This window comes from Caretta caretta, chromosome 7 (genome assembly GCF_965140235.1).
Source record: "Caretta caretta isolate rCarCar2 chromosome 7, rCarCar1.hap1, whole genome shotgun sequence".
In the NCBI taxonomy this organism is placed as follows: domain Eukaryota; kingdom Metazoa; phylum Chordata; order Testudines; family Cheloniidae; genus Caretta; species Caretta caretta.
The window spans coordinates 23,170,323-23,195,926 of NC_134212.1; the positions used below are offsets into that span (position 1 = coordinate 23,170,323).

The 25,604-nt window shown below is 44.0% G+C and overlaps 2 protein-coding genes across 5 annotated transcripts in view; one reads left to right on the forward strand and one right to left on the reverse strand.

Annotated features, from left to right (window-relative positions):
• The window catches only part of MGLL (monoglyceride lipase), an 85,610-nt gene extending 64,061 nt beyond the window's left edge, over positions 1 to 21,549 (reverse strand). Inside the window, exons 1-2 of one of the 4 annotated variants that reach the window (XM_048858744.2) lie at positions 21,417 to 21,549; positions 19,873 to 20,011 (exon numbers count right to left, since the gene is read on the reverse strand). In XM_048858744.2, coding sequence (XP_048714701.1) covers positions 19,873 to 19,997 — 125 coding nt within the window. In that variant the 5' untranslated portion in view covers positions 19,998 to 20,011; positions 21,417 to 21,549. The other 3 variants (XM_048858740.2, XM_048858739.2, XM_048858742.2) reach the window with 3 other exon arrangements.
• Positions 21,550 to 21,652: 103 nt separating this feature from the next.
• KBTBD12 (kelch repeat and BTB domain containing 12) overlaps positions 21,653 to 25,604 on the forward strand; it is a 76,150-nt gene continuing 72,198 nt past the window's right edge. The window contains exon 1 of the mRNA XM_048858732.2: positions 21,653 to 21,740. The gene's annotated coding sequence lies outside the window, so the exon portion shown is untranslated. The remainder of the gene's footprint in view (positions 21,741 to 25,604) is intronic.

Consider the following 25,604-nt stretch of genomic DNA (forward strand, 5'->3'; position numbering starts at 1 on the left):
TGTCTATGGACTTGGCAAGCAACAACTGCAGGGTTGGCCTCACAGGAAATTGGTCTTAGAATGTACCTTCATCTCCAATTGTAATTCTGCTGGCAAGATCATTTGGAAGTGACATGGCTCGGGTAGAAGCCAGTGCTCACAGCTTGAAATGCTTTTCTGAAGACTGAGTTATGCTTGAATCATGTTAATTTCATAGGCTCCATGAGCTCAGCCAGAGAAGTCTTTGTGGTGCTTTGGATGCTTCAAATGACTCTGGATGTGGGATCTGTAGTTGCTAAACTTTGTGACTAAACATCATTTTGGACTCAGTTCAGCAAGATACCCAACCTGATGCCAAACTGTAAGCATGGATGTAGTCCAATGAAATCAATGAGACAACACATGTGCTTAAGTGCCTTGATGAATAAGGGTCGTTATGCATGGTAGTGGTAAGATTATGCCATTACTCAGAGAAAGCTGGTACATGTTTGGTAAAGAATTTTTTAAAATATATAAATTAATGTTTATTTGGCATATTTTTGTAGCCATCACAGCAAAAGTAGGTCTCAGCTCTCAACGCTTTGAACACTTGTATACTTACCATTATAATTACACATCCTGTAATATGTTATTTCTTACTTTTAGCCAGCAATTTAAATTATGCTGGTCTCAAGTCTAGGACACTATAATCCCTGTGCCAAAGGAGAGCAGTTTGCAGGGAACGTATTCAGTCCTGGATCAGTGCCAAGGAAACTGCTTTACTTGAGAGACTGGCATTGTTTTAAGGGCTGATGTCTTGTGATCCCTACCCTCCACCAAGGCTAGAAACAAATGTTTCATACCATTAGAAAATTGGGATTCAAGTCCAGTTGGACCATGAGATATACTTTATTGTATTATTTTATTTATCAAGATAGAGACCACTACAATATTAACTAGATTGGCGTCGGGGGGTGGGGGGGCAGCACGAGGGAGAGCAAGACTGTAAGCAGAATGATGTGATTGTAAGATCTGTTATCTTGTGACCAGACAGGGCTAAAGACACTTTAGTGGGACCGGTATGCATTCTTTTAGGACCAGAAAATGTCTCCAAGCCCTGAAACTACACTTGTAACATTCTACATACATGAGCAGTTTCTCTGACTTTCATAGGACTACACACGAGTAAGTGTTTGCAGATCTAATATCTTACTGGATCCCAAGATTGCAACAATTCCTTCATCTATATAGTGCTGGGATGAGATTTTTACAGCAGACATGACCGCCAGAGTAGAATAACGTTGGTAGGTTATTCAGCGATACCAGAAAGTGGTGTTGTTATAAATGAATAGAGCTGAGACAGAATTGCACAGCACAGATAGATTTCCATACAAAAGGCTCCACCGGAATCCAACTAGAGCCAGCATGAAATAATGCAGAGAAACAGCTTGGAATGTATGATTTATTGGGTCTTCTGAAAATGTGAAACATCAATGTGAATAGCTCACAACTGATCTGCTAAAAAATGCAAAGCGTTGAAGCAAACGGTGGAAGTATTCTCTGGACACTGCGACTGAATGAGTAGAGTGATTCCATGCAGATCTCTGAAATTTAACATTTTAATAACAGATATTTTGTTTAAAGGCTATTATCTTTTAGGAGACACTGGGCTAAAGTCTGAGGTGAATTATGTGGTGTTGTAAAGTAAAATTCCTAGGCCTAATCTTCCCTTCCCATCCCATTCCAGGGTAAAACCACAAGAAGGGATCACAAGGATCCTGTCGCAAAGTCTTCCCCAACTCCCCCTTCCTCCATTTCCCCACCAAGGTGGTGGGATCTGCCCCAGCAGAACCAACTGCAAGGTCTGCTGCCCCAAACCTGGCAGACTGATGGGCACTTTGGAAACGCAGACAGGCTAGACAGAATTTTAAAAGACTTTGTGCTTGAGATGCCTCTCACACCAGTTTTATGCTGTTGTAATTCCACTGATTGCAATGGGGTTAGTCCTTAGCTTCATTGGAATAATGAATCAGGGATCCTAAATCTAAATACACAAATGCAGGCTCAGGTCACACACGATTGAGAAGTGTGTTAACATAAACTCTTTGTACCAGGACTACTAACCCATCCCTCCCCATCAGAATCTGGTTATTTATGAACCAGCCTGGATTCAGTTTTGTACCGTGTTTTACTCTTTGCTCTGCTACAGCCTTGTTATGTGACCCTGGGCAGGTCAATTCACCTCTTTGTGCCTCAGCCTCCCTCTCCCAAGGTGTAAAATGGGGATTGCGTACTTGCCTATCTCCTAGGAGTGCTATAAGGATTAATGCATTGACATCTGTAGAGCACTCTGAGAGCCTCAGATGGAAGATGCTATAGATATATTGTGATGGACTGGACTAGGCCTAAAGGTCCCCTGCGGGAGGCCTCAGGGTTCTGCCATCCCAAAAAGGAAGAGTGGGAGAGGTCCTCCAAGTGTCCTAGAGTGGTTGGGAGGAAGAAACCAATCACAGGGGCTACTAGAATGGCCAATCAGGGGCCAGGAGGGCTATATAAAAGGAGCTGCAGAACAGAGCAGCAGTTAGTTGCTTTTTGGAGCTGGAAGAGAAAGAACGGTGTTCCTGGCTGGAAGAACAAAAGGACCAAAGACAGTCTGCTGGCAGGGACTGGGGGAGCAATAAAGGAGCTCCTAGCTGGCTGCTGGGACTAAGTAGGGACTGAGCCCGGGGAGGGCCACAGGATGATAGTGTCTCCAAGGAGGAAGCCCTGGCGATATGGCCCCATACCAGGGTTGGGACTACTTAAAGACTGAGCCCAGGGAGGGCTAGAGAGACATCACCAGAGGGGTACTGAGATAGGCCCTGGTGGACAGTATACCCCAGAAGGGGTCTGTCTGGTTCTTATGCAGATAGCATGTATGACTCAGCCAGAGGACTCAGTCGCTGAAAAAAAAACACCTGAGAACCAAAAGGGGGAACGAGAACTGAAAGAATGCAGACAAATCCAACCAGAGGGGGTGCTCATTAGAGGTGGGTGCTGACCTTGTTACGTATGTAAAAAGTGTAAAAGATAGGCCCAACCTGCAAAATCCAGCTCTGGATCTGAACTTCCCCAGAGACCTGTCACTAGTACTAACATGTAGGGGGAAATTTTCAAAAGTGCCTAAGGGATTGAGACACAAGTCCCACTGACAGGCAATATAATAAGCAACTTTCTATCATGCGTATGCCACATTAATTTTCACTTAAAATGAAGTTGTTATGGATGAAAGATAGCTGCATGGCCACAATGCCATGGAAAAGGATTAATGTGCATGCTAGCTAATAGCTGTCACATGCAATGGGTAAGAGCTAGAGTTGCCAGAAGGTTACTGACCCAACCTCTCCTTCGTCTTCTAAGAGGCCTGTACCCAGCCTTGAAGGGTTTCTGAAAGGACAGAACTTGCAATTCAGTGGGTCAGCTTTATGAGTGGTTCATTCTTAAAATCAAAATGCAATGGGTGCCAGCTGAGTAGATGCCTAGGAAGTAGTAAGAATAGTGCAATGAAAGAGGCTGAGTTTTCAGGGCATGAGAAAGCTACATTTAAAGGGCCAGAAGCTGTATGCCAAGGAATCACTAATATTTAAGGCATTTTGTTTTTTTGCCAATCAAATTCAATATTGAAACCTGTTGATTTAATAACCAGACACAAAGCTTTGCTGTTTAAAACTGTGGTTCTGTTCTGAGAAGTGACTGTAAAAATGACCCTTTCTTACTCAGCCAATCTGCTGCCAGGGCGTATTCAGCGCCGTTTCTACTGACTCTTCCGACTAGATAAGTTTTTACTACTTTTTGCTCCTGTTAGCCCATAGTTCTGCAAAGCCAACACAGCTATGAGTGAGGGAGCTGCTCAGGCAGGAACCAAGCAAGGTTAATTAAGAGAGAGGCTCCGCTTGCCCACTCCCAACCCCACTCAGTGCAGGATTGTGTCCAGTCCTACTATATATTCAAGGCGAGAAGGGACCATTTTGTTCATCCAGTCTGACCTCCTCTAGAAAACAGGTCATATAATTATACCAAGTGATTCCTGCATCAAGCCCAGAACTTCTGGTTGAGCTAAAGCATACCCGACACATCCCTAGGCACAGCATCTTCATTGCCCCCCTGCCTACAACTGACCTTCGTGTTGCATACAGTTTTAGAGAGGTAAGGAGCCCCAGAACGCCAGTGCCCCTAGGCACGTGCCTACTGTGCCTAATTGGAAATCCGGCCCCGGACGTGCTGTGGTCATTTATTCAGTTCTTACTCAGGCAAGCTATCCTATTGAGTTCTGAGCAAGTAAGAATTTCAGGCTTTTGTCCCCTGTGAACTTCAAAAGTGTCTGTATCTATTTTTTTATAAAGCAGGACTGCACAATTCCCACCCAGTGGCAACGGTTTGAAGTAGAACATATAAATGTAATTCACTATAATACTTGGACCAAACAGTACAGTTTGTAACTAGGCAACTTCTATCATAATGTGCAAAAAGAACTCTTGATTATTTCCTGCATAGGCTCAGTTATCCATCCTCACATTTATCCTTCCAATCCAACTTAGTCTGCAGTCCTTGCTGGCTACAGAAATCTTCATCTGTTATCTTCAAGCAAGGTGGATAATTTACTTTTTATAACCTATAGATTTCCAAGGTAATACAAATCCCCATGTATCCAATTCCTTCTGGACTGATTTCAAAGAGGCAGGAGGGAAAGGTCTTGGAATCCCATAGGTTTTGGAGACGGAACTTGAAGGACAGATTTATTTCTTAAGTGTAAGGCAGTTATGTATTTTTAAAATACCTAGAGGTTAAGCACAGTGATTTCAGATGAGTAATTCTTTCTCAGCATATTCCAGAACTGCATGTCAGCCCTGGTCATCTATGAAAAGAATCTTTGCAGTGAAAGGGTATTTTACAAGCTGTGTCAAAAGCAATATTAGGAACTGATCCATTGGGAAATTAGTAATGTCATCAGCAAAGCATGTGCCAAAGCTCTGAGTATGTTCCAATTAATTGAATACTTCATGTCTGTCACAAACCAGAGGTAGGAGGAGAATGTTGAGTGTAAACAGTTAAATGTGACATTTTATGATCCTGTTAAGTCAGTGATTACTGGAACATGTGCTTTATGGGCTGAGTCATTTTCCATGCTTTGGGTATACAAAAGCTTGTATTACTGGCACATTAGACATTACAGTAGTGCATCTACAGCTGATTTACAGTAACAAAAGTTTACATACTTTCACCTACTGCAACGTACATCCAGCTCGGCATTATTCCTTGGTCACAGCTATCTACCTAGCTACGTCTCTAGCTACAGTAGACTTGTTCCCTTAAACATTTCCACCATTGCTAACACCACTTCAGCTTTACCTGTGGTCACAATGGTAGAAACACTAAACAAACAAGGAGCCAGTTTTCACTGGCATTTTAAGCACAGGTCTTGTAGATTGGGTTAGCCACAGTGAGTAAAGCACCAGAAGCTGAACGGTGCACTGTCCACATTAGAGCCCACTGGTAGAACTAAAGCTAGTGATAGCAATGATGGAGAAACAGCCCAGTGCAGACAGCCCCTGAGTTGCAATTACTTAGGGCACATGCAAGCAAAGCTGAAGGCACGTTGGATGCACTTACTGCAGTATGGCTTTAAATAGAAAGGGAAATCAATACTCATTTACAGTATCTGGCAATCACTGAACCAAAACATACATGCACAGCTACGGCAAAGCAGAAATAACAACACTTATTGGAATGGCAAGCTGTTATTCTGCTGAGGGAATGCTGTGTCTTCTGTGCATTCTTTCATTAGCAACTGAGAAATACTGCCCATCTTGGCACATTTTAAAAACTGTAACCATGTCAGAAGCAAACAACCAAAATACTACGATTGTTAACTCAATGGCTGCCGGACTCTACTCAGCATTCCTTTTGGACTACCAGCAAACCAAGATGTCATAGTTAATATGTGGGATAGCACAGGGGAGTGTGCCTCACTCCAGGTTTGGAAGAGCCAAAGGATTGCCATTTCCGCCTCCAATGGTGTCGAACTGTCCAAGCCATGCCTGGCAAGCAGCACACTTTTCTCTGTCTGAAAATGATTTGGGGCCGGCAAGATGTTATGAAGTCTTAATGTTGCATTTCAATGTGATGCTGTTTTTATATGACATCACTACTCTTTGTGCCATGACTCTCCTTCCTGATGTAACAGCGAGTTTGTATCCCAAAGTGGTGATGCAAACTCCAAAAGGTGGGAAGCAGTAAAAGCAGAAACTGCAGTTTTTAAACAAATAAACATTCCCTAACCACTGCAGCAAGAACCTGAAGATGAAACTGGAGATAAACAAAAGTGAAACTCTTCATTGATTTCCATTGCCCTGTCTGGGAGAATGCAACCAGTAAACAACTAACATAAATAATAACAGCTAGCTCCCATATGGTGCTTTTCATCCACAGAACTCTCAGTGCTTTACAAAAGAGGCAAGTCTGTTATTCCCATTTCAAAGCTGGATAAACTGAAGTACAAGAAGTGAAATTCCTTGCCCATGGTCACACAGCAGAGCAGTGGCAGAGCTGGAAATAAAATCTAGAGATGAAATCCTGGCCCCACTAAAGTCAATGGGAGTGTTGCTATTGGCTTCAATGGCACCAGGATTTCACTCTAGGTCATCTTAGTTCCAGTCCAATGCCTTGTCCACTGGGCCACAGCGAATGGCAAAATGTATTTTTATACGTCTTCTGTTTTGGTAACCTACAGTGGTGTTAGTAATGTAAAAAGGGAAATGTACTTGTTTACAATAGAAGGTATTTTTAAGTTTATGGTGTCCCTTGCTAAAATCCCTTATAGTCAGCCTGAAGGATAGTTTAAATGTTGACCTACGGAATATCCCTTTAATGAAATGAGATTATAAAGGAAGCTCATAATAATACAGTGTTTTAATATTCCAAATATTATAAAATAGCTTTCGTGTCAGATTAAAAAAAAGGACAGCTTCACTACTAAGTCAGCTAGATGTTATCTCTAGAGGAGCTTAATTACTTACTGCTTCCTCATCACTTCTCACTCCTTCAGCCCAGCAAATTAAGCCACCACAGATCTGTGGAGTTTGACAGGTGAGTTTGAAACCTCACTGTAGTGGCATTGAATAACAAAGGTAAAAATGTTAAAAAAGGACCCATCTGTATAGCTGCAGAAAGCTGACAGACACCGCAAATTAAATCTTCTTTCTATCCTCAGATAGGACAGTCTTTTCCATCCACTTAGCCTCAAGCCTGAACAGGAAAGAGGGAGATAATACACAATAGCCTCTTGTTCAGCTCAGGTCAGTGAGTTTCCTGAAAAGAGAATACTACTCTTTCTTCCTTGTAAACTGTGTTGTTTGTTTACTGTACCTTCTCTTTATTTATCTGGCTGGTACAATCTATACACAATAATAGAGTACACAATTACTATATTGATTTATTCCTTATGAGTGTCTGAAGTCCTTAAAATTCTGTCGACCTTCTTGTTCTTCTTCCCTTATCTGATCACTACCTGGGCAACTTATTCCTAGGCTTCGTCTACGTACCAACTTATGTCGGTATAACTATGTTGCTCAGGGTTAGGAATTTCCACACCCCATGAGCAATGCAGTTATACCGACCTAACTTCTGGTGTAGACAGCTCGACGGGAGGGCTTCTCCCGTCATTTTGATAGCTACCACCTTCTGGGGAGGTGAATTAACTTTGCTGACAGGAGAAGCTCTCCCATTGACATAGACAGCATCTTCACTAAGTGCTACAGTGGTGCAGCTGCACTGCTGCAAATGTAGACAGGCCCCTAGTTGAAAGGTAGAATACACACCTTGAATCACTGGGCAGACTTCAAGAATGTCCCCAGGACATCAGGAACAAGACACCTTCAGAGAATGCTGAGTAATATTTTCCCCTTCTTCTACAGAACCTTCACAGAATCATAGAATATCAGAGTTGGATGGGACCTCAGGAGGTCATCTAGTCCAACCCCCTGCTCAAAGCAGGACCAATCCCCAACTAAATCATCCCAGCCAGGGCTTTGTCAAGCCTGACCTTAAAAACCTCTAAGGAAGGAGATTCCACCACCTCTCTAGGTAACCCATTCCAGTGCTTCACCACCCTCCTCGTGAAAAAGTTTTTCCTAATATCCAACCTAAACCTTCCCCACTACAACTTGAGACCATTACTCCTTGTTCTGTCGTCTGGTACCACTGAGAACAGTCTAGATCCATTCTCTTTGGAACCCCCTTTCAGGTAGCTGAAAGCAGCTATCAAATCCCCCTCATTCTTCTCTTCTGCAGACTAAATAATCCCAGTTCCTGCAGCCTCTCCTCATAAATCATGTGCTCCAGCCCCCTAATCATTTTTGTTGCCCTCCGCTGGACTCCTTCCAATTTTTCCACATCCTTCTTGTAGTGTGGGGCCAAAACTGGACACAGTACTCCAGATGAGGCCTCACCAATGCCGAATAGAGGGGAACGATCACGTCCCTCAATCTGCTGGCACTGCTCCTACTTATACAGCCCAAAATGCCGTTAGCCTTCTTGGCAACAAGGGCACACTGTTGACTCATATCCAGCTTCTCGTCCACCGTAACCCCTAGGTCCTTTTCTGCAGAACTGCTGCCTAGCCACTCGGTCTCTAGTCTGGGGATTCTTCCGTCCTAAGTGCAGGACTCTGCACTTGTCCTTGTTGAACCTCATCAGATTTCTTTTGGCCAAATCCTCTAATTTGTCTAGGTCCCTCTGTATCCTATCCCTACCCTCCAGCGTATCTACCACGCCTCCCAGTTTAGTGTCATCTGCAAACTTGCTGAGGGTGCAATCCTTCCGTCTAAGGACATCAGCTCACTTTACAAATAATTAATTTAACCTTACAACACCACTAAGGCTTATTACACCTATTTTATAGATGCGGAAACTAAGGTGCGGAGAGAGTAAGGGCCCAGTCCTGCAAACCATTGATCATGAAAGGTCCTTGCAAAAAATTTGCCCCAGAAATTAGCCCCAATATCAAACACTGTGTTAAGACACAGCCAATCACTGTTTTGACCGCATTATTTGTATGTTGACTGTTTTGTCTTTTCAGCTTCTGAGGCTTTGTTCCTTCATCATCTTTTTTTATGGTAGTGTCCAGAGACCCCAGTCACTATGCTAGTTGTTGTACAAATATGTATGAAGACAAGTCCCTGCTTGAAGAGCTAAAAACCTGGTTCCCCAGACTTACATTAAGTAAGGAGTCTCTTTGGTTTCAGTGGGAGTACTCATGCTGCATGGGACTACTTGGTCTAGAAGGGTCATAATACAATAAATGTTATTTTTGTGAGCAATACCAGCAACTTCTAACAATAATAATAACAGTTCCATTGATTTCACTGGGATGCCCTGCACCAATAAGGGAGTGCAGGATCAGGTGCTGGGACTGGGTGGTCGCACAGTAAGGCCCGCTGTAGAGCAGTTTTTGTACCATTATAACTGTGTCACTTGAGAGCGTGTGATTTTTTTACTGATATAGTCATATCAGTACAAGCCCGAATGTGGATGCAGTTATCCTGCTATAAAGGTGCCTTATTACCTTTCCTGTACAGGAATAAGCTATAATAGTATAAGCACATTTATACTGGTGTAACTGTGTCCACAGTGGGGCGGGGTGGGGGCGGGGGATTGTGCCATTTGCATATGGTATAGTTAAAGCATTGCAACTTTAGCACGTAGATAAGGCTTACGGATATGTTCTACATGGCAAAAAAAAAAAAATGTAGTCTTAAATTGGGTTAGCTAACCCATGCTAAAATAGCAGTGAAGACACAGCAATTTGGCTATGCAGCTTGAGATCAACCCCAGGCTGCTATAAGCTTAAGCTTGAACTCAGGCCGATAACCCCAGTAACCACATCTTCACTACTAGTTCAGCCCAAGTCAAGAACACACCTTTTTTTTTTTTTTTTTTTGGCAGTGTAGACATACCCTCAGAGTCAAAGCCTACTCCCACACTAGTAATCCCTGTAATGTGAAATGCACTATTTGCATGAGTGCGGGGAGAAAGATTTAACCTAAGTCAGTGACAGAACCAGGAACAGAACTCAAGTCTCCTGAATCCATGTCCTGCAAATCAACTACACAATCATCCTTCTTCCCTTCTCATCCTTCCTCCCCTATCAATCTTCACATGGCTGGGGAGCACAAATCCAAGAATGTGTCAGGCTGGAGGCACCTGGATAGCTCAGATAATTCTGCTGTCATTTCAATTGCCTAAGGGCCAGCTTGGAATCCCATATCTATGGGATTCATCGTGGGGCGCTCCTAAAAGCAGCTCCTGCTCTCATACAGGTATCCACAGTGGTACACTGCTTTCATTTTGCATTCAAGAGTGTTGCACACCTGGGCTCAGAAACTGACCCTACTGGTGCAGGTGTCCCAAAGACACAGGCAGGATAATAATAGCTGCTATTCATGAAGTAGCTTGTTTGCCTTTTTTCTTGGGTCCCATTGCAAAACAAAGACAGATTTGTTTATGTGGAATATTCTTGTGGTAACTGGTAAAAAATCATCCTACTAATGAAGGCTGTTGGAAACATCTACAGCAAGAACAGAAGCAGCCCTTCTGGCTGTCAAAGGGTCCCTCATATTTGAAGCTGGTTTGTTATTTTCCCTTGGAAATGAAAAAAGAAAAAAATAACCATAAAAGGATGTTCCATTTCCAGTTAAGATAATTCATCACAGTGCAAAGAAAGCATTAGCACTAAGGAGAAACATAAATGATTGCAATATAGAAGAGGGAAGGATTTAGAAATGCAGGCAACAACACACTATAGTACATAATGACAGGTTTCAGAGTAGCAGCCGTGTTAGTCTGTATTTGCAAAAAAGAAAAGGAGGACTTGTGGCACCTTAGAGACTAACCAATTTATTTGAGCATAAGCTTTCGTTGGAATGCATCCGATGAAGTGAGCTGTAGCTCACGAAAGCTGATGCTTAAATAATTTTGTTAGTCTCTAAGGTGCCACAAGTACTCCTTTTCTTTTTATAGTACATAAAGCGCTGAGTATTGATTTGACAGTGTTAATCTTTAAGCAAAAATATGTTACTTCCTCTATGTGCTGCAGATGATGTATGACAGTGGTTTTCAGCTGTTTTTCATTTGTGGGCCCATACAAATTTCAAATGGAGGTGTGGACCTCATTGGAAATCTTTGCTATAGTCTGCAGAACCCCAGGGGTCCGCAGACCACAGGCTGAAAACCACTGATGTACAGTAAACTGAGCTGAGTTCATCTCAGGTGCAACTGTATTGACATCCGTCAGCTTACACCAGGGATGAAGTTGGCCCTCACATACTTCAGCTTAGTAAAGTTTCTCCCACCCCATCTGTAGAAACAAAACCCTTCCCCAAAGTGAATGACGGGAATTAGCTTCTTTGAAAAGTGACCAGTTTGGACGTCTTTAGCAGTCAGGCCACCACCTCCTTTAAGAAGCAAAGAATAAAACAAAGGTGCCTAGTTGGTTTTTACCTGACTTCTAAGAACAAACTCTGCCATTGTAAAAATGAGGAATCTGTTTGTACACGAGGCCCCTTAGGTTTTTCTCCCAGATGTGGGAGACCCTGGCTATGCCTAGTTAGCTACACTGAGTGGCTTACATTGAGGCCCTGCTTTTTAGTCTTAGCAAGGGAGACCCCGCCCTTTGCAGGCCTTCTTATGTCCCTTCCAGTGGGGGATCAAAAGGAAAATAAATATTCCAGCACACCAGAGTATAACTTCTTCCTCAAAGGGGAAAAGGTCAGCAGTACCTTCTGACTTCAGAACTGTCTGCGTAGCGGTTTTCTAGGAGCCCTTCTGGCCAGATAGGTGAATCCTTTTCCCTGTCACAGACTGTACCCTGGGAGTTTGTGGCATTCCCTGTAGGGCTCTGGGTGGCAATCTCCTGGATCGGAGCTCCCCCTGTGGCTTCAGGTGTTGCTCCTCCCATTGCCTACTCAGGGAGATCTCTCCCCAGCCTAGATGACTTGCAGTCTCCTCCTTTTTAAAGGTCTGCTCCCTACTGTAAGTGATTGACAGGGCTGGAGAGGCAGGACTATTGCCCCCGCAACCCCCCAGCCTTTCTGGCGCCTGCCTCATTAGCATGGCGAGGCACCCTGTCACATACCCTCCCCCCAAAAACGACACAGGGGTGTTGCCTTCTCGGGTGGGTTTGCCTTCCTTGTGCATTGTAGCATCCGTGCTCCGAGAAAAGAAACTGGCATTACTAGAACTTTGCCTGGCTGACGAGGCACCTGGAACTGGTACGGCTGTAGAGGTTCCAATGTATGATTCTCATGATTCTTCCTTCGAGAAGTCTGGGTTGAAGAGCACGGGATCATGACCAACGTCTCTTTCAACATTTTAAAGGTTGCATCACAATTTTCTAACAACTGCACTTTCTGTGGTTTCTTGTCTCTTGTCACGGATGTATGTGGGGCTGCAACGGTGGCAAAATTAGGGACAAAGCATCTGGAGTATCCAGCCAACCCTGAAAATTGTCTAACTTGCTTTTTAGGTGTGGGTATCGAGTAGTTGGTCAAAGCCTGCACCCTGTCCACAAGTGTGTGTGCCTCCCACCGTACAGCCCAGGTACCTGGTTATTTTATTTCCAGATTTGCTCTTAACCGGATTAGTGATCAGGCAATCTACTGCAGTGCTGGAGTAACATGGTGGAGGTCTGGGCTATATATGACTACATCGTCCAAATAAGCTGCAGCTTACCACCAGGGCTGTCCCTAGCTATTCTGGTGCCCTACACAGCCCCCCGGCGGGGGCTGTGTGGGGCCCCAGGCCTCCAAGAGTGGGAGCAGGGGGGGCTGGCCCCAGGCCTCCGTGAGGGGGAGGGAGGGAGGGAGCTGGCCACTTCCTGCGGGAAGTGCAGTGACTTGGCCCCAGCCTGCTCTGCTCCCCTGGCTCCCAGCCACACCACCGGCGAGTGCTGGGGGGCGGTTCCCCTCTCCCCCGAAGCCTGGGAGCCAGGGGAGCGGAGCAGCCTGGGCTGGGTCACTCAGCTTCCCACAGGAAGTGGTCAGCCCCGTACCCCACGGAGGCCTGGGGCCCTACACAGCCCCCCCAGCTCCCGCCCACGGAGGCCTGGGGCTCCAGGCTGCTCTGCTCCCCTGGCTCCCAGGCTTGGGGGGAGGGGGGACCCGCCCCCCAGCACTCACCGGCGGCGCGGCTGGGAGCCAGGGGAGCGGAGCAAGCTGGGGCCAGGTCGCTCTACTTATCGGTGAGTGCAGGCCTGACCACTTCTGGAGTCCTCAGAGGAGTGGGGGCAGGGCTGGGCCAGAGCAGGGGCGGGAAGAGGCGGGGCTGGTAAAGGGCCGGGGCCGGGGCCTGGGGAAGAGCCGGAACAGGGGCTGGAGCAGCACGCAGCTGCGCAGGGCACCATGAAATTTGGTGCCCCAAATTTCCTGGTACGCAGCTGTGTGCTTTGAGTATGGGTAAGGATGGTCCTGCTTATCGCCCATGTGGAAGGAGCATCTGATCCATTAACCTCCGAAAGGTCGCCTCCACCCCATACAGCTCAAACAGCATCATTAGAAAATTGTACAGTACAAAGGGCATGGAGAACACAGTGCGAATTTGGAAATAACCAGTACATGATTGAAAAGGCTGGAGAGGCCGGGCTATCACCACACAAGAAGCTTTCCCTGCACCTTCCTCATCAGTGTGGGGGTCCATCAGGGTGGATTTGATTTAAATCACTAGTCAGGAAAACTCGATTTAATCATGGTTTTCTACATAAAAGTACATTCTTGTTGGTTGTTATAACCTTAATACATATTCTTCACAACTCTGAGATAGATGTAGGTTTCATTTTTAGAAGGTATATACTATACATTTTTAAAGTGATTTATTTTGAAAACTTAGTTTTACAGCTATATCAGCAAATGAATGATTGTTTGGTTATTTCATTGACCAAAGGTAATTGAAGCAGATATTTATGAAGTCATTGGGAGGTGAACTATCTCCAATTCAACACGTTAATCATTAATATTTGGAGGATTTTCTTGCCATGCTGTATTAGGAGGAGAACATCACCAGACAGACATGTAAATGGTTTTATTTAACTAAAACAACAACGTTCTGTATTCTGGATTTTTTTCTTGCAAACACAGAATATTTTAACAAAACAAGCATATGAATTTTTGAATTTAAACATTCAAGTTTTTTAAAATCAGGTTTCTTTTTGTTAAAATTGTTCTTTTAAAAAAATATTTCATTTAACTATTTTAGTTAAAAACAAACCTTTTTTAAAAAAACCACAACCATTTTTGCTGTTAACAAGCATGTTATCTCTGGAGACACAAATCCACAGTTTGAGAACTGCAAAACTAAGCATCTCTGATGGTATCTTCTAGACTGAGCACTGAGTCCCATTGGGTAGATAGAAAGATTAACCTAAATAATCTATACAGAAGTCCCTAGAACCCCATAAAATTGGGTGCCTAATCCATGAACTATTGGAACTCATTTACAAAACTTTTCTTAAATTTACATGAATACATTGTCTCATACTATAGAATTAGAATTTATAATCCCTATTCCATGTTGAGATATCTTTGAGCTATAGTGTATCTTAATTAAAACTATCTTTAGATAGATTTTTTCCTCAAAAAGCATTTTATCAAAAAAATCCGACTTAAATTAAAAAAATCTGATTAAAAAAATAATTGATTTTTATGCACCCTCGGGGTCTATACACCCTGTCACATTCTTCCTTTTATTTTTTTCCCCCCCTCTGGTTAGTTGCTTATTTATTCATTTTGTAAGTGCTTGAAAGTTTCATTAAACCGTATTACTTGGCCTTGCTGTGAGCTGTGTTGTTTCTCTGGACATGCTATAGAAATTCTGGTAATGAACTGCCAAAATCAGCAAGCAATATGTAATGATTTAAGGCTCCATTCAAAATAAAACCTGCTTGGATTTCTACACCACAGGGGCAAGGCCCAAGAGGGAGAGGGATTTATTTTTAACATTCGGTTGGTCCTTTGGTGCTGTTAAACTGGAAAGAATTAAAGGGATTTTACAAAGGATAAAGGCTCTAGAAACATTAATGCAAAAATAGTTTTGTTGTATTTCTAAAATGTTATTTTTAATAGTAATTTAACTCTTTTCAGCTGTAGATTGGAAGGCACTTCACAAAGGTGGATAAGCTTCATGCGGGCCATATAAGCAACTAGATAGCTAGACAGATTATTATTTCCATTCTACTGATGTGGAAGCTGAGGCCAGGTCTACACTAAAAAGTTAAGTGGACCCAGCTACATCACTGCGGGGTGTGAAAAATGCACACTCCTGAGTTAGATAGTTAAGCTGACCTAACCCCGGGTGCAGGCAGCACTAAGTCGACAGAAGAATTCTTCCATCCACCTAGCTTCTGCCTCTCAGGCAGCTGGATTACCTACAGTGACGGAGGAACCTCTCCCATGTAATGAGAGTTTATGTTGAAACACGACAGCGGTGCAGCTACAGCCGTTTAAATGTAGACATAGCCTGAGGCATTGAGAAGTACAAGATCCACCTTTTCAAAAGTGTCCTCTGACATTGGGTGTCTCAGGCTTGGGGTGCCTGACCTGACAAGCACAGGAGTTGATTTTTTTAGACGTGCTGAGCACACTTACCTCCATCTGAAGTCGATGGGAACTACAGGCACTCTGAAAGCCCAAATTGTCTCAAGTTTGTCCACACAAACATGATGGCGTCGAAAACCTGTGGCTCAGTGGTGGGCAACCTGCAGCCCACGGGCCGCATGTGGCCCATCAGGGTAATCTGGTTGTGGGCCGCGAGACATTTTGCTGACGTTGACTGTCCGCAGGCACAGCCCCCGGCAGCTCCCGGTGGCTGCGGTTGCCCACCTCTGCTGTGGATGCTTTTCAAAGTGTCAGCTTATAGGACTAGCTCAAGCCCACGCATCTGTGAATGCTGGGCACAGAACATGGGTTTCTTAACTCCTTGCCTTCATTTCTAATCAAACAGCCAGTCGGGGACTTAATGCTATGGTTTTTTTTACTGTAAGCACTACTTTTTAACTAAGGCTTTGTCTACACTAGTGGTGTAAATCAATCTGAGTTACGCTGCTTAAGCTACGTAAATTACGGTGTCTGTGCTGCGCTATGTCTACGGGAGACGCTCTCCCATTGACACAGCTTCTGTCTCTCATTGAGATGGATTAATTAAGTCTACGGGAGAGTGCTCTCCCCTTGACTTACTGTGTCTGCACCAGACCTGCTAAATCGACGCCCGCTGCAACAATCGCAGCAGTGCCGATTTAGCCCATAGCGTAGACAAGGCCTAAGATAGGATTCCCTTAGTTGCACGATGTCCTGCGTGTAGGCAGAAGTGAATCTGTCCTGGTATTAATGACTAGCTGATACTCCAAACACTGCTGAACTGTCCTGAACGTGCTCTGCCACAGTGCAGTTATAGCTTTCAATGCGTTGGTTAGCAACTGATGCAAAAGAGTTAACCATTGTCATGCTATACAAGATATGCCTATTGCATCACTATGATGAATGATTTCAGAGTAGCAGCCGTGTTAGTCTGTATTCGCAAAAAAGAAAAGGAGTACTTGTGGCACCTTAGAGACTAACCAATTTATTTGAGCATAAGCTTTCGTTGGAATGCATCCGATGAAGTGAGCTGTAGCTCACGAAAGCTCATGCTCAAATAAATTGGTTAGTCTCTAAGGTGCCACAAGTCCTCCTGTTCTTTTTATGATGAATGAGTCAGTCATTGGATTCCACACTAGCATGTCCCTACCCTTTCCCCCCGTATTTCCTTAGGTGTTAATTTGGCCTCTGAATTACACTTTCAATGCAAAAGCTTCATTTACAATAAAACAGGTTCAACAAGTTGAACAACTTACAGGTGTTACCCAAATGCACCTGCCTTGCTGTCTGCAAAGAGGGCTGAGTAGAACAAAACACCCACTCCAAGGCTCCCACATTGGGAATAACATCCCACCCTAAAGGAGTGAGAGGAAAAGACCACCACCTCCCTTCCCTAGCCCTATTTTTATCTAATCTATCTATCCCATACCCATCACTGTGGCACCAGAGTGCCTTTGCTTCATATGAGGTAACTCCCTAAATCTTTCTTCTCAACAAAACAACAGCCAGAAATCCTGGCTGAGGATCTCTCAGTGGGGATGGGGGTTCACTCTCTATATCCTTGGCCTTTGTGGTTCCCTACATTCATTTGTACCAAATCCCTGTGCACAAGTATGGGCCAAGGGGATCTGTGGATGCTCAGCGCCATACAGGACCAGGCCTTATATATTTCTATCCACAAAGCAAGAGATCCTATAAACGCCCCATTTTCCTGACAAATCATTTGACACAAGGCTGCAGCCCTTTAGTCCACTGCAGCTGTTACCCACCTTAACATGCCTATTTCCTAGGAGTAAAAGATGGGCACTTTGGAAGGAGTAGTAGCTGTCACCTGGCCCTGTTCTCAGGGGTATTTAGCCATATTTAGAGCATGGCCCCAGGCCAGTGGATTTAATTTTATTTTACCTTTGGCAAATTTCCTGTTTCTTTCCCCTGGGAAGGGGCCAAGGGTAATACATTCTCTACCAGTGGAACGCAAGTCAACGCTAACCTTTGGACACCTGCAGCTATCTAAAGCCCTTAGCTGGGATTTGATCAATGAAAGGTCCTGTTTGAGCATTACAGCAGCACATGTTAATATTAAGGTTCCCAAAGCAAGTCAGCAGTTGAATAACACTGCATTTATTGTAACTAAAATCATAATTGCAATAGTTGCCCTCATCAATATTTGAAACAGAATGCATTCATAACGGGCCTGTGAACCTTCCCTGTGGTTTCCTGATCTCATTTTCATTGAATGTTTAAAGTTGGATGAAAGTGACTGAGCTTCAGCATATGAAAGAGAAAAACTCTTGGATACTTTTGAAGAGAGAGATAAATGTATTTTCTGTTGTTCTTTCGATCTAAACATTTCAAGAGCATTCATGACTGTAGGATCTAGGTACTAAATTGTTATTCAGTTACTTACACACTCTCTCATACACACAAAGCAAAGCTAAAAATAAACATCCCCCCCCCCACACACACACGTAAGAACCACTTGTAAATGAGCAGCACTGATCCTGTTTACTTTGTTGTCACAAAACTAGGGCAACCTCACTCTCAATTAACTGCTTGGTGTGCAGAGCCCTGAAAAGATGAGCTAGTGCGAGGAATTAAACACCAAGTTTTAACTTCTACTTCATCATCCTTTCATTTCTTGATCAAAGACTCATCTGCTCCCCACTAATTTTCCAAGAAATTAAACATGAAAAGAGAATGCAGTTCCACAACTGAGTGAAGAACACTGTGGGCAGTTAATGATTAATTAGCATTATAATACGTGACAGGCTGGTTTCACAGAAGAAGCTTGTTTTGCTACTGAATTTGTTCTGTAGAGGAAATCTTGAGGCTGGTGCCAGAACTATATACAAACCAATGCCAAAAAGTTTCCTTCTGGTTTTTGGAAGACACACTGGGGTTAGAAATAACTGCTTGAGTTGCTGCCTGGACCAGGTAATTATAAGCTAAGACAGTTGTGCTATAGCCTGATCCTAAAACTGTTGACATGAATGGGACTGACTTTAATGGGCTTTGGATCAGGCCCCAAAAGTTCACCTGTTCGGTGATAGGATAACAGTGGATGTTGCTTCAAGGACAGCAAACTGGGTTTTCCCACATGTGCACTTCAGGAGTACTTGTGTCATCCACATATCTCCTGTCTGGCTTGGTAATGGTTATGGGAGCTGAAGCAGAAGGCTAGGTAACCTCAGCCACATTTCTACTACTCAGCAAGACCCACTGATTGATCCTGAAACAGAAACGTGACAAAGGATTTGGACAGCTGGGGCAGAAAAGTTTAACTTCCCACTATTCCTTGGGCAGCCATTTCCCACAAATCTTTATCCCTGCAATGTAAAAATAAACAGAGCTTATCCCGTTTGACTGCAGAAAAGACAAACAATAGGAGAACAGATGCATTTTCATATGTAGCTATGTGTATAGCTAGTGCTAGCATTCATACACATGAAGCCAGCATCTTGTAACTGTGACTGGCAGGTAGAAGTGAGACCATAAATAAGTAGAGAAATACACAGGCAATTTTCTACCACACTACCAAATTCATGCTTTTTAAAAGCACATAACCTAACTCAGAAGCCATTACAGTAAAGGACTATGAATAAATAAGAGATTACCTAAATTTCTTTATCTGATTATTTGTCCACATTCCATCACTGAGTTCAGCTTTGAAACCACAGCCAATTTAAAGTGGAAGATCCATCCAAGTAATTTTCCAACTCTAAATTTAGTAAGAAGTAAATTACATATAGTGTGTAAAAACCTGTCATTGCACTGGGATTTATAGCACCACTGTTACAGCTGAATGAGACCTCTAATGTTTGATTTATTAACACTAAAAATAATGACAAAGGCTGGGCAACAAAAGCCTGTGTATGTCACACATCTCTGAAAGTTGGGGATATCTGTTTAAAAATATCTCTATTGCTGTAATGCATCATATGGATGATATTTCCAAGGCGACTGAAATGTCACCCTGTTCAACTGAGCATGAAATGAAAGTAAATACAAATCTCGCAAAACATTACTCAAGTAAGTAGTCCTCATTTATGCAAGTAGTAAAGCCTGCTCGGGAGACTGAGGAGTTATAGGATCTAATCTTTACATTGGAAGCGCTCTGGGGCAGGGATATGCCTTTTTATTGGTTCTGTAAAGCACCACGAACACCTATGATGCTGTATAATCTATAAATAATAATAAAGTTACATTAATGGAGGCTTATTTATTGAGAACAAATGCATCATTTGAAAGTGCTCACCTTGGAGTTGTGGCTGGTTTCCAATATCTGCAGAAAAGATATTGTCCATCTGTATTGACCATATGAGGAAGGTCCTGATAAGGGATATTCTGAGGACTCCGTCTTGGGGAATTTTCCTCGGGCATTCTAGAAGACTGACCTATAAGGTGTTGGAAGAAACAGGACATACTTTAAAGAGGAGCAGGAGAGATATTGGCAGAAGGGTTTACTAAGTACACACATTCAAGAAAGTCAATAAGGCAACTGACACTGATGGAAATGTTTCTCCCACCCCACCAAAGATCCACAAAACTGTCCTCAATCTCATCCGCTTCTTGCAACTCCTCTGAGACTAAAGACCCACTTTTCTTTTTTTTTTTTTAGAGCAAATGATCACATTAGGAGAGAGAGGGGAGATAGCAACCCAACCACACTGCTTCCTTACTGCTTTTTTCCCCTTCTCCCATCTGTGTTTATTTTACATCGCTTTGGGAAACGGCTTTTAAAAAGCATATTGAGCTGCAATCAAGTGCAAATTGTAAAGCACCGCTATGGATACAAGGAGACAGCTGCATAAAAGATTCATCTCTGTTAACATCTCCAAAGAACGGCGAAGGGTGCGCAGTAATGAGGTGCCTGGTGGCACTGTGTGGTTATTATGCTCTTTTCTGACATCTGAAAAGGAAAACATATAGGAGGATTCGCAGCAAACCTGTTTTCATCCTGTGCAAGGGTTTGCATCCCAGAGAGACGCCGGCATTGCAAGTCAAATACAAGCATATAGAGCCTTTTGCATAACGCCGCTAAGATACATTAACACCCAGCCAAACATTCAGCTCCCCCAGCCCCAGATCAATTCCTTTCTGTTGCAAAAAAAAGGGCAACACAGATCTCTTCCCCTTGCAAGCTTCTGTGCTGGCTGCGATCCGCTCCCCCAAGCTCCTTGTTCCAATCTCTCTTTAGGGAAACTCGCCTGTAATTCATCACTTCTTGTTCATTTCATCACTTTTCTTAAACAAATCGCATGTGTGGGCTGAGGTGGTGGTGGGAGGGGAGGTGGTGGGGAAGGGAAGGCTGCAGTCCACTTTCCAGAAGCTGCTGCACACACATCAAAGGCACCTTGAGCACAGGCAGCTGTGTGGCACTGGGAGACTTGTGGAGAAAGTTACTGTTGCTGCAGGTTGCTTGCAAACTTTACTTCCTTCCTGTCACTTGCTGTGAAGGGGCATGGGGCGGAGGGGGGGGGGCAGGGAGAGAAAATGGGGCTCTCCCCTCGGCTCCCCGCTGCGAAGTCATCTCGAGTGAAAACAACACAACTTCCCCAGCTGCTTCTCTCTAGTAGCGAGACCGGGCAGAGGCAGAACCCAAGAGACCTGTCATCTGCCCCAACGCCAACCAGAGCCAAGGCAAAAAAATAAAATAATAAAAAAAAAAAAATGCCCCTGGGTTTCAAATGCAACAGACACTCCCGGCTTCCAAGGCGGCCAGGATTCGTGGCACACTCCCCCCCCAGCCCCGGGCTGCCGGCACGTGAATAGCGAGGGAGCGGCGTGGAGGGACCTTACCCGGGGCGGAGCGGCGCGGCGTGCTCGCAGCTGCCCCTGCACGCCGGCGCCCCGCTGCCTTCGCACATCAGCGGCGGTTCCGCCGGCGAGTTAATCCGAGAGCGAGAGAGGAGCCGAGCAAAGCCCTGCGGGCAGCGGCCCAGGAGGGCAGGCGCGCGGGGGCCAGCTCCAGCGGGAGGAGGGTGGAGCCGCCGCAGCGGCAGGAGCCGGCGGGGCACGGCGAGGCTCCTGGCTCGGGGCAGGTCGCTCTGCCCGCTGCACGTGTGGCCAGGCCGGGACCCGCAGCAGCCCGGCCCCAGGGTCCAAACGGGGACCCCGACCCAGGTACTCAGCTCAGGATCTCCCCGAGGGCGCAAGCAGGGCTCTGAGTCCTGTCGTTGGTCCAGACGGCAGGGCAGCCGGTGTCTCCTCCAGCGAGGCGTTCACTCAGTAATAAATCAATAATAACGAGCCTCATTCCTAGGCAAGCCCGGGGAAACCCCATGGAAGAGGCGATCCCCGCGCACGGTGGATTGCTCGCCTCCCTGGTCTCAGGTGGCACAAATGGCCAAGCATCACGCCACGGTCTCCCTCTTCAGAATAAGAGCATCCTAGCAGCAACTGGCCCAGGAGCAAATCCCGTGGGAAGCTTTTCAGACCAGTTAGCCAGGTCCTCCATTACTGCTAGCCGAGAATCGGGCTCCGTAGCTAGAAATGGGGGCTCTAATACCAGAGCTATGGGTTTGGCTTGGACAGGCAGGCAGACGTTAGGTGCACTGGAAACTTGAAAGAGCTGCAATCTGGAGAGAAATGAGAGAATGAATCTAACGCCCTTTTACGTTTCCCCAGCTTTGATCCCGTCCCCGTGGTTCTGGTTCTAGTCTGGTCCCAAACTAGAAGCAGCCCAGTTTGTTGTGCTGGTTCAGATGTGCAGCTGCTCTTGTGAGATTTCTACCATTTGGGGCCGAACGCTCCCAACACTTTCGGAGCCACTCAGTCCAAACCCAAAAGCCTGAATATTGCCCAGAGTCCAGATCAGTATCCCAACACCACCTGGTTGGCTCATCTGTAATTATAACCTGCTTTATGGTACATAACAAATGCTTAGGGAAACTGTCAAAACTAATTTCTCTTGAGTGAAAATCATCTCCTGGGTTTAAAGGCAAATGTCCAGGTACTGAATTTAAGAGCTTGATCCTTCAGTTCTAATGCTAGCAAAACTCCCTACTTAGCATTTATCAAGTACTTTGTGTATTGCCTACCTCAAGAGTGCAGAGTCAGGCCTTTTATGCTTCATCATTTAAGCTTTAATTTCTGGATGCCTAAGGATGTCCAAGAGCTTCCTGGCATCTTAAGAAAAAGCAGCTATAAAAATACATTTTAAAAACTAGGCAACATGCCCAAATAAATCCCAAACTGGGAACAAAGGCTGAGGAAATGAAAGAAAAATATAATCAACGACTAGTACAGAAATCTCTCAGCCAAAACATATACATATTAAAGAGGAAATCAAAAGCACATTTTTATCTTATTGTCATTTATATTAAACCCCTTCAAGGAGTTTGTTCATTACAAACAGCAAAGGCAAAATTATATAATTCCAGAAATGCTAATGTATGGAAATCCATCTAGGGACATTTATAATGAGCAGGATTCAGGATTCCAGGTGAGGCGGGGGCCTTCTCAGAGCCTGAGAACAGTATGTTCAAATAGCATATGATTTCTTAGCTCAACTACTCTACAAGTGTTGCTGTGTGTTGTTAAGCAGCTGTTGCATTTCACTTCACTGGTGGGTGAACCAATTTTATGTATATAAAACACTTTGTGATCCTTTGGGTTACAAGGTGCATTAAGTGTAAATTATTATTATATATACGGCTACCATCTGATCAGTTGACATTTAGTTCAACAACACTATGGGCCCAATCCTACATTCCCTGCATGCTCCCAAATTCCCACTACTTCACTGGGAACTCTGGGTGTGGCAGGAATGTAGGATCAGGCCCTCCGGGGGCATTTGGGGATAATTCCCTTTTGCAGACACACCTTCTGTCTTGTGATGTAACTGTAGAAATTAAAAGAAGCATCTGACTGTCTGTCTGATATTCCTCATGACTTCTGAGTCCTAAATAAGAAAATTATTCCTGGGAAAATTGGATGGATTGGGAGTGAGGGATCCACCTGTTTGCGATCAACACAACATGTAAGGGTCCAGCTCAGCAATTATTGCAGGCTAGTCTCCAGTGAGAAAACAAAGGGAGCTGTGAGAGTGCCGTGATTGCCAGATGGTAACATCGTTTGCTTTCTCTAGTCTAAGGAGTGAGGCATAATTTGGAAATATATAAATATATATAATCAAATTCCTCATAAAAATAGAACTAGGCTCGTTTATATCTTTACACTAACTTGATAACAGCTCGGATTTACGAGGTGCATCCAGAAAAGTTGTTTAGTGTAAGAAGGGTCAAACCCTGCTTGCTATCAGGAAGTAAGCAGTCCCATTGACTCCAGTTTTACATATGTGAGTACACAGAGACAGATTTGGCCTAAAATAGGGCAAATGACAGAAAAAGAATCCAGCACTGGAGAGAGAAAAACATCACATATAAATGAGGAATGGATAATGGGGGGGAGGAGACGGAAGGTCTGAAAGACATTAGCAGGAGGGAGAGAAGGATAATGGAGGAAGGGAGGCATGGAGCGCAGGGAAAGTGACACTGGAGCAGAGATGGGCATAAGTTTCTCTTTGCCATTAGACTTCCAGTCACAGAATGACTTTTTAATGGATTATTTCCTTTTAGCATGCGCAGGTAAAGAGATTTTATAAGATCCTTCTGTTCCAGTTGACTGTCATATCCTTGTTAATTGCAAAAGAGTAGTTTGATTTGAGAAGTGGATTTAATTGGAGATTTTGCTAAACCATTTGCAATTCGCTGAATAGGATCATAAAACAGCCAGCTTCACTGATGATGATTGATGAAAATTGGATCTCGGGAAGCAGAATTAGAACATAACTAAGAAATATCTGGATATGAAAGAATTAACTATAAAGATGAGATATGCCATAGGTTACAATACACAGAGAGCAGATGGAAAGAGCAACAGAAAATGTAAGCCAAGAGAGCACATGGGGAACAAGAAGACGATGAAGAAAAATTAAAATGCAAGAGAAAAGCAAAGAAGACAAAGTAGCAACTGCAATCAATTTGCAATAATTGTTTTAGTTTTGCCACTCTCTTTGGCCAATTCTTTATTCCTCCCTATCCAGAGTTTAGTCACCAGGCTTTACTTCTTTTGTGCTTTCTCCTTTAGCTTGCCTCTTGGTATTACAGGATAAGAAAGACATGTACAGAGAGAGGCAAGGGGATTGAGATGAGCTGCTTTTCTTTGACCCTAACATATGTATATTAACTCCTTGCCATATTCATTAAAAACATAGGGTTGGTGCCATACACACTGGGTTGAGAAAAAATAAATAGATTATAATCTCCCTGTTGATCAAGTTCATACTTAATGATGGCCTCAAAGACTAGCTCTGCATTGGCCTGCTGTCCTTTGGGCCCATGCACCAATTCAAAGTTAGTTTTACTTTAGAAGGAGGGTTTAGAGCAAAGACCTGAGACCCAGAAAACCTATTTCCAGACTCTTCCATTGACTTGCTGACCGAGTTTAGGCAAGTCACTTTCTCTGTGTTTCTCTGTCTGTGTTCCAATGGGAATAATAATACTTAATCTTTAAAGCACTTTAAGACCTTGGATATGAGTGCAAAGTAATCTCATTATGTGAAAGAAAATGATTAATGTTCATAAGAGTCCCTACTTATTTGCAGGAGAGAAGGGATTCTTTTTGCCAATGGTCCGATCCTGCTCTCATTGAAGCCAGCAACAAAAGACTGGCTTGGTCTACACTTAAAAACTAGCTCAACCTAGCTATGTTGCTGAGAGCTGTGAAAAAAATTGCATTCTCAGCACTGAGGTTAAGTTGACCTCACTCCTGATGTAGACTCAGCTAGGTTGCAGGAAGAATTATTCCGTCAGCTTAGCTGCTGCCTCTTGGAGAGTTGGTTTAACTTTATCGATAGCAAAACCCCTTTTGTTGATGTCTACATTACAAGCACTACAGCAGCATAGCTGCGGCGCTGCTGGTATAGTGCTTGTAATGTAGACATAGCCTCTAACTTCAAACAGGACTACTTATATGAGTAAGGAG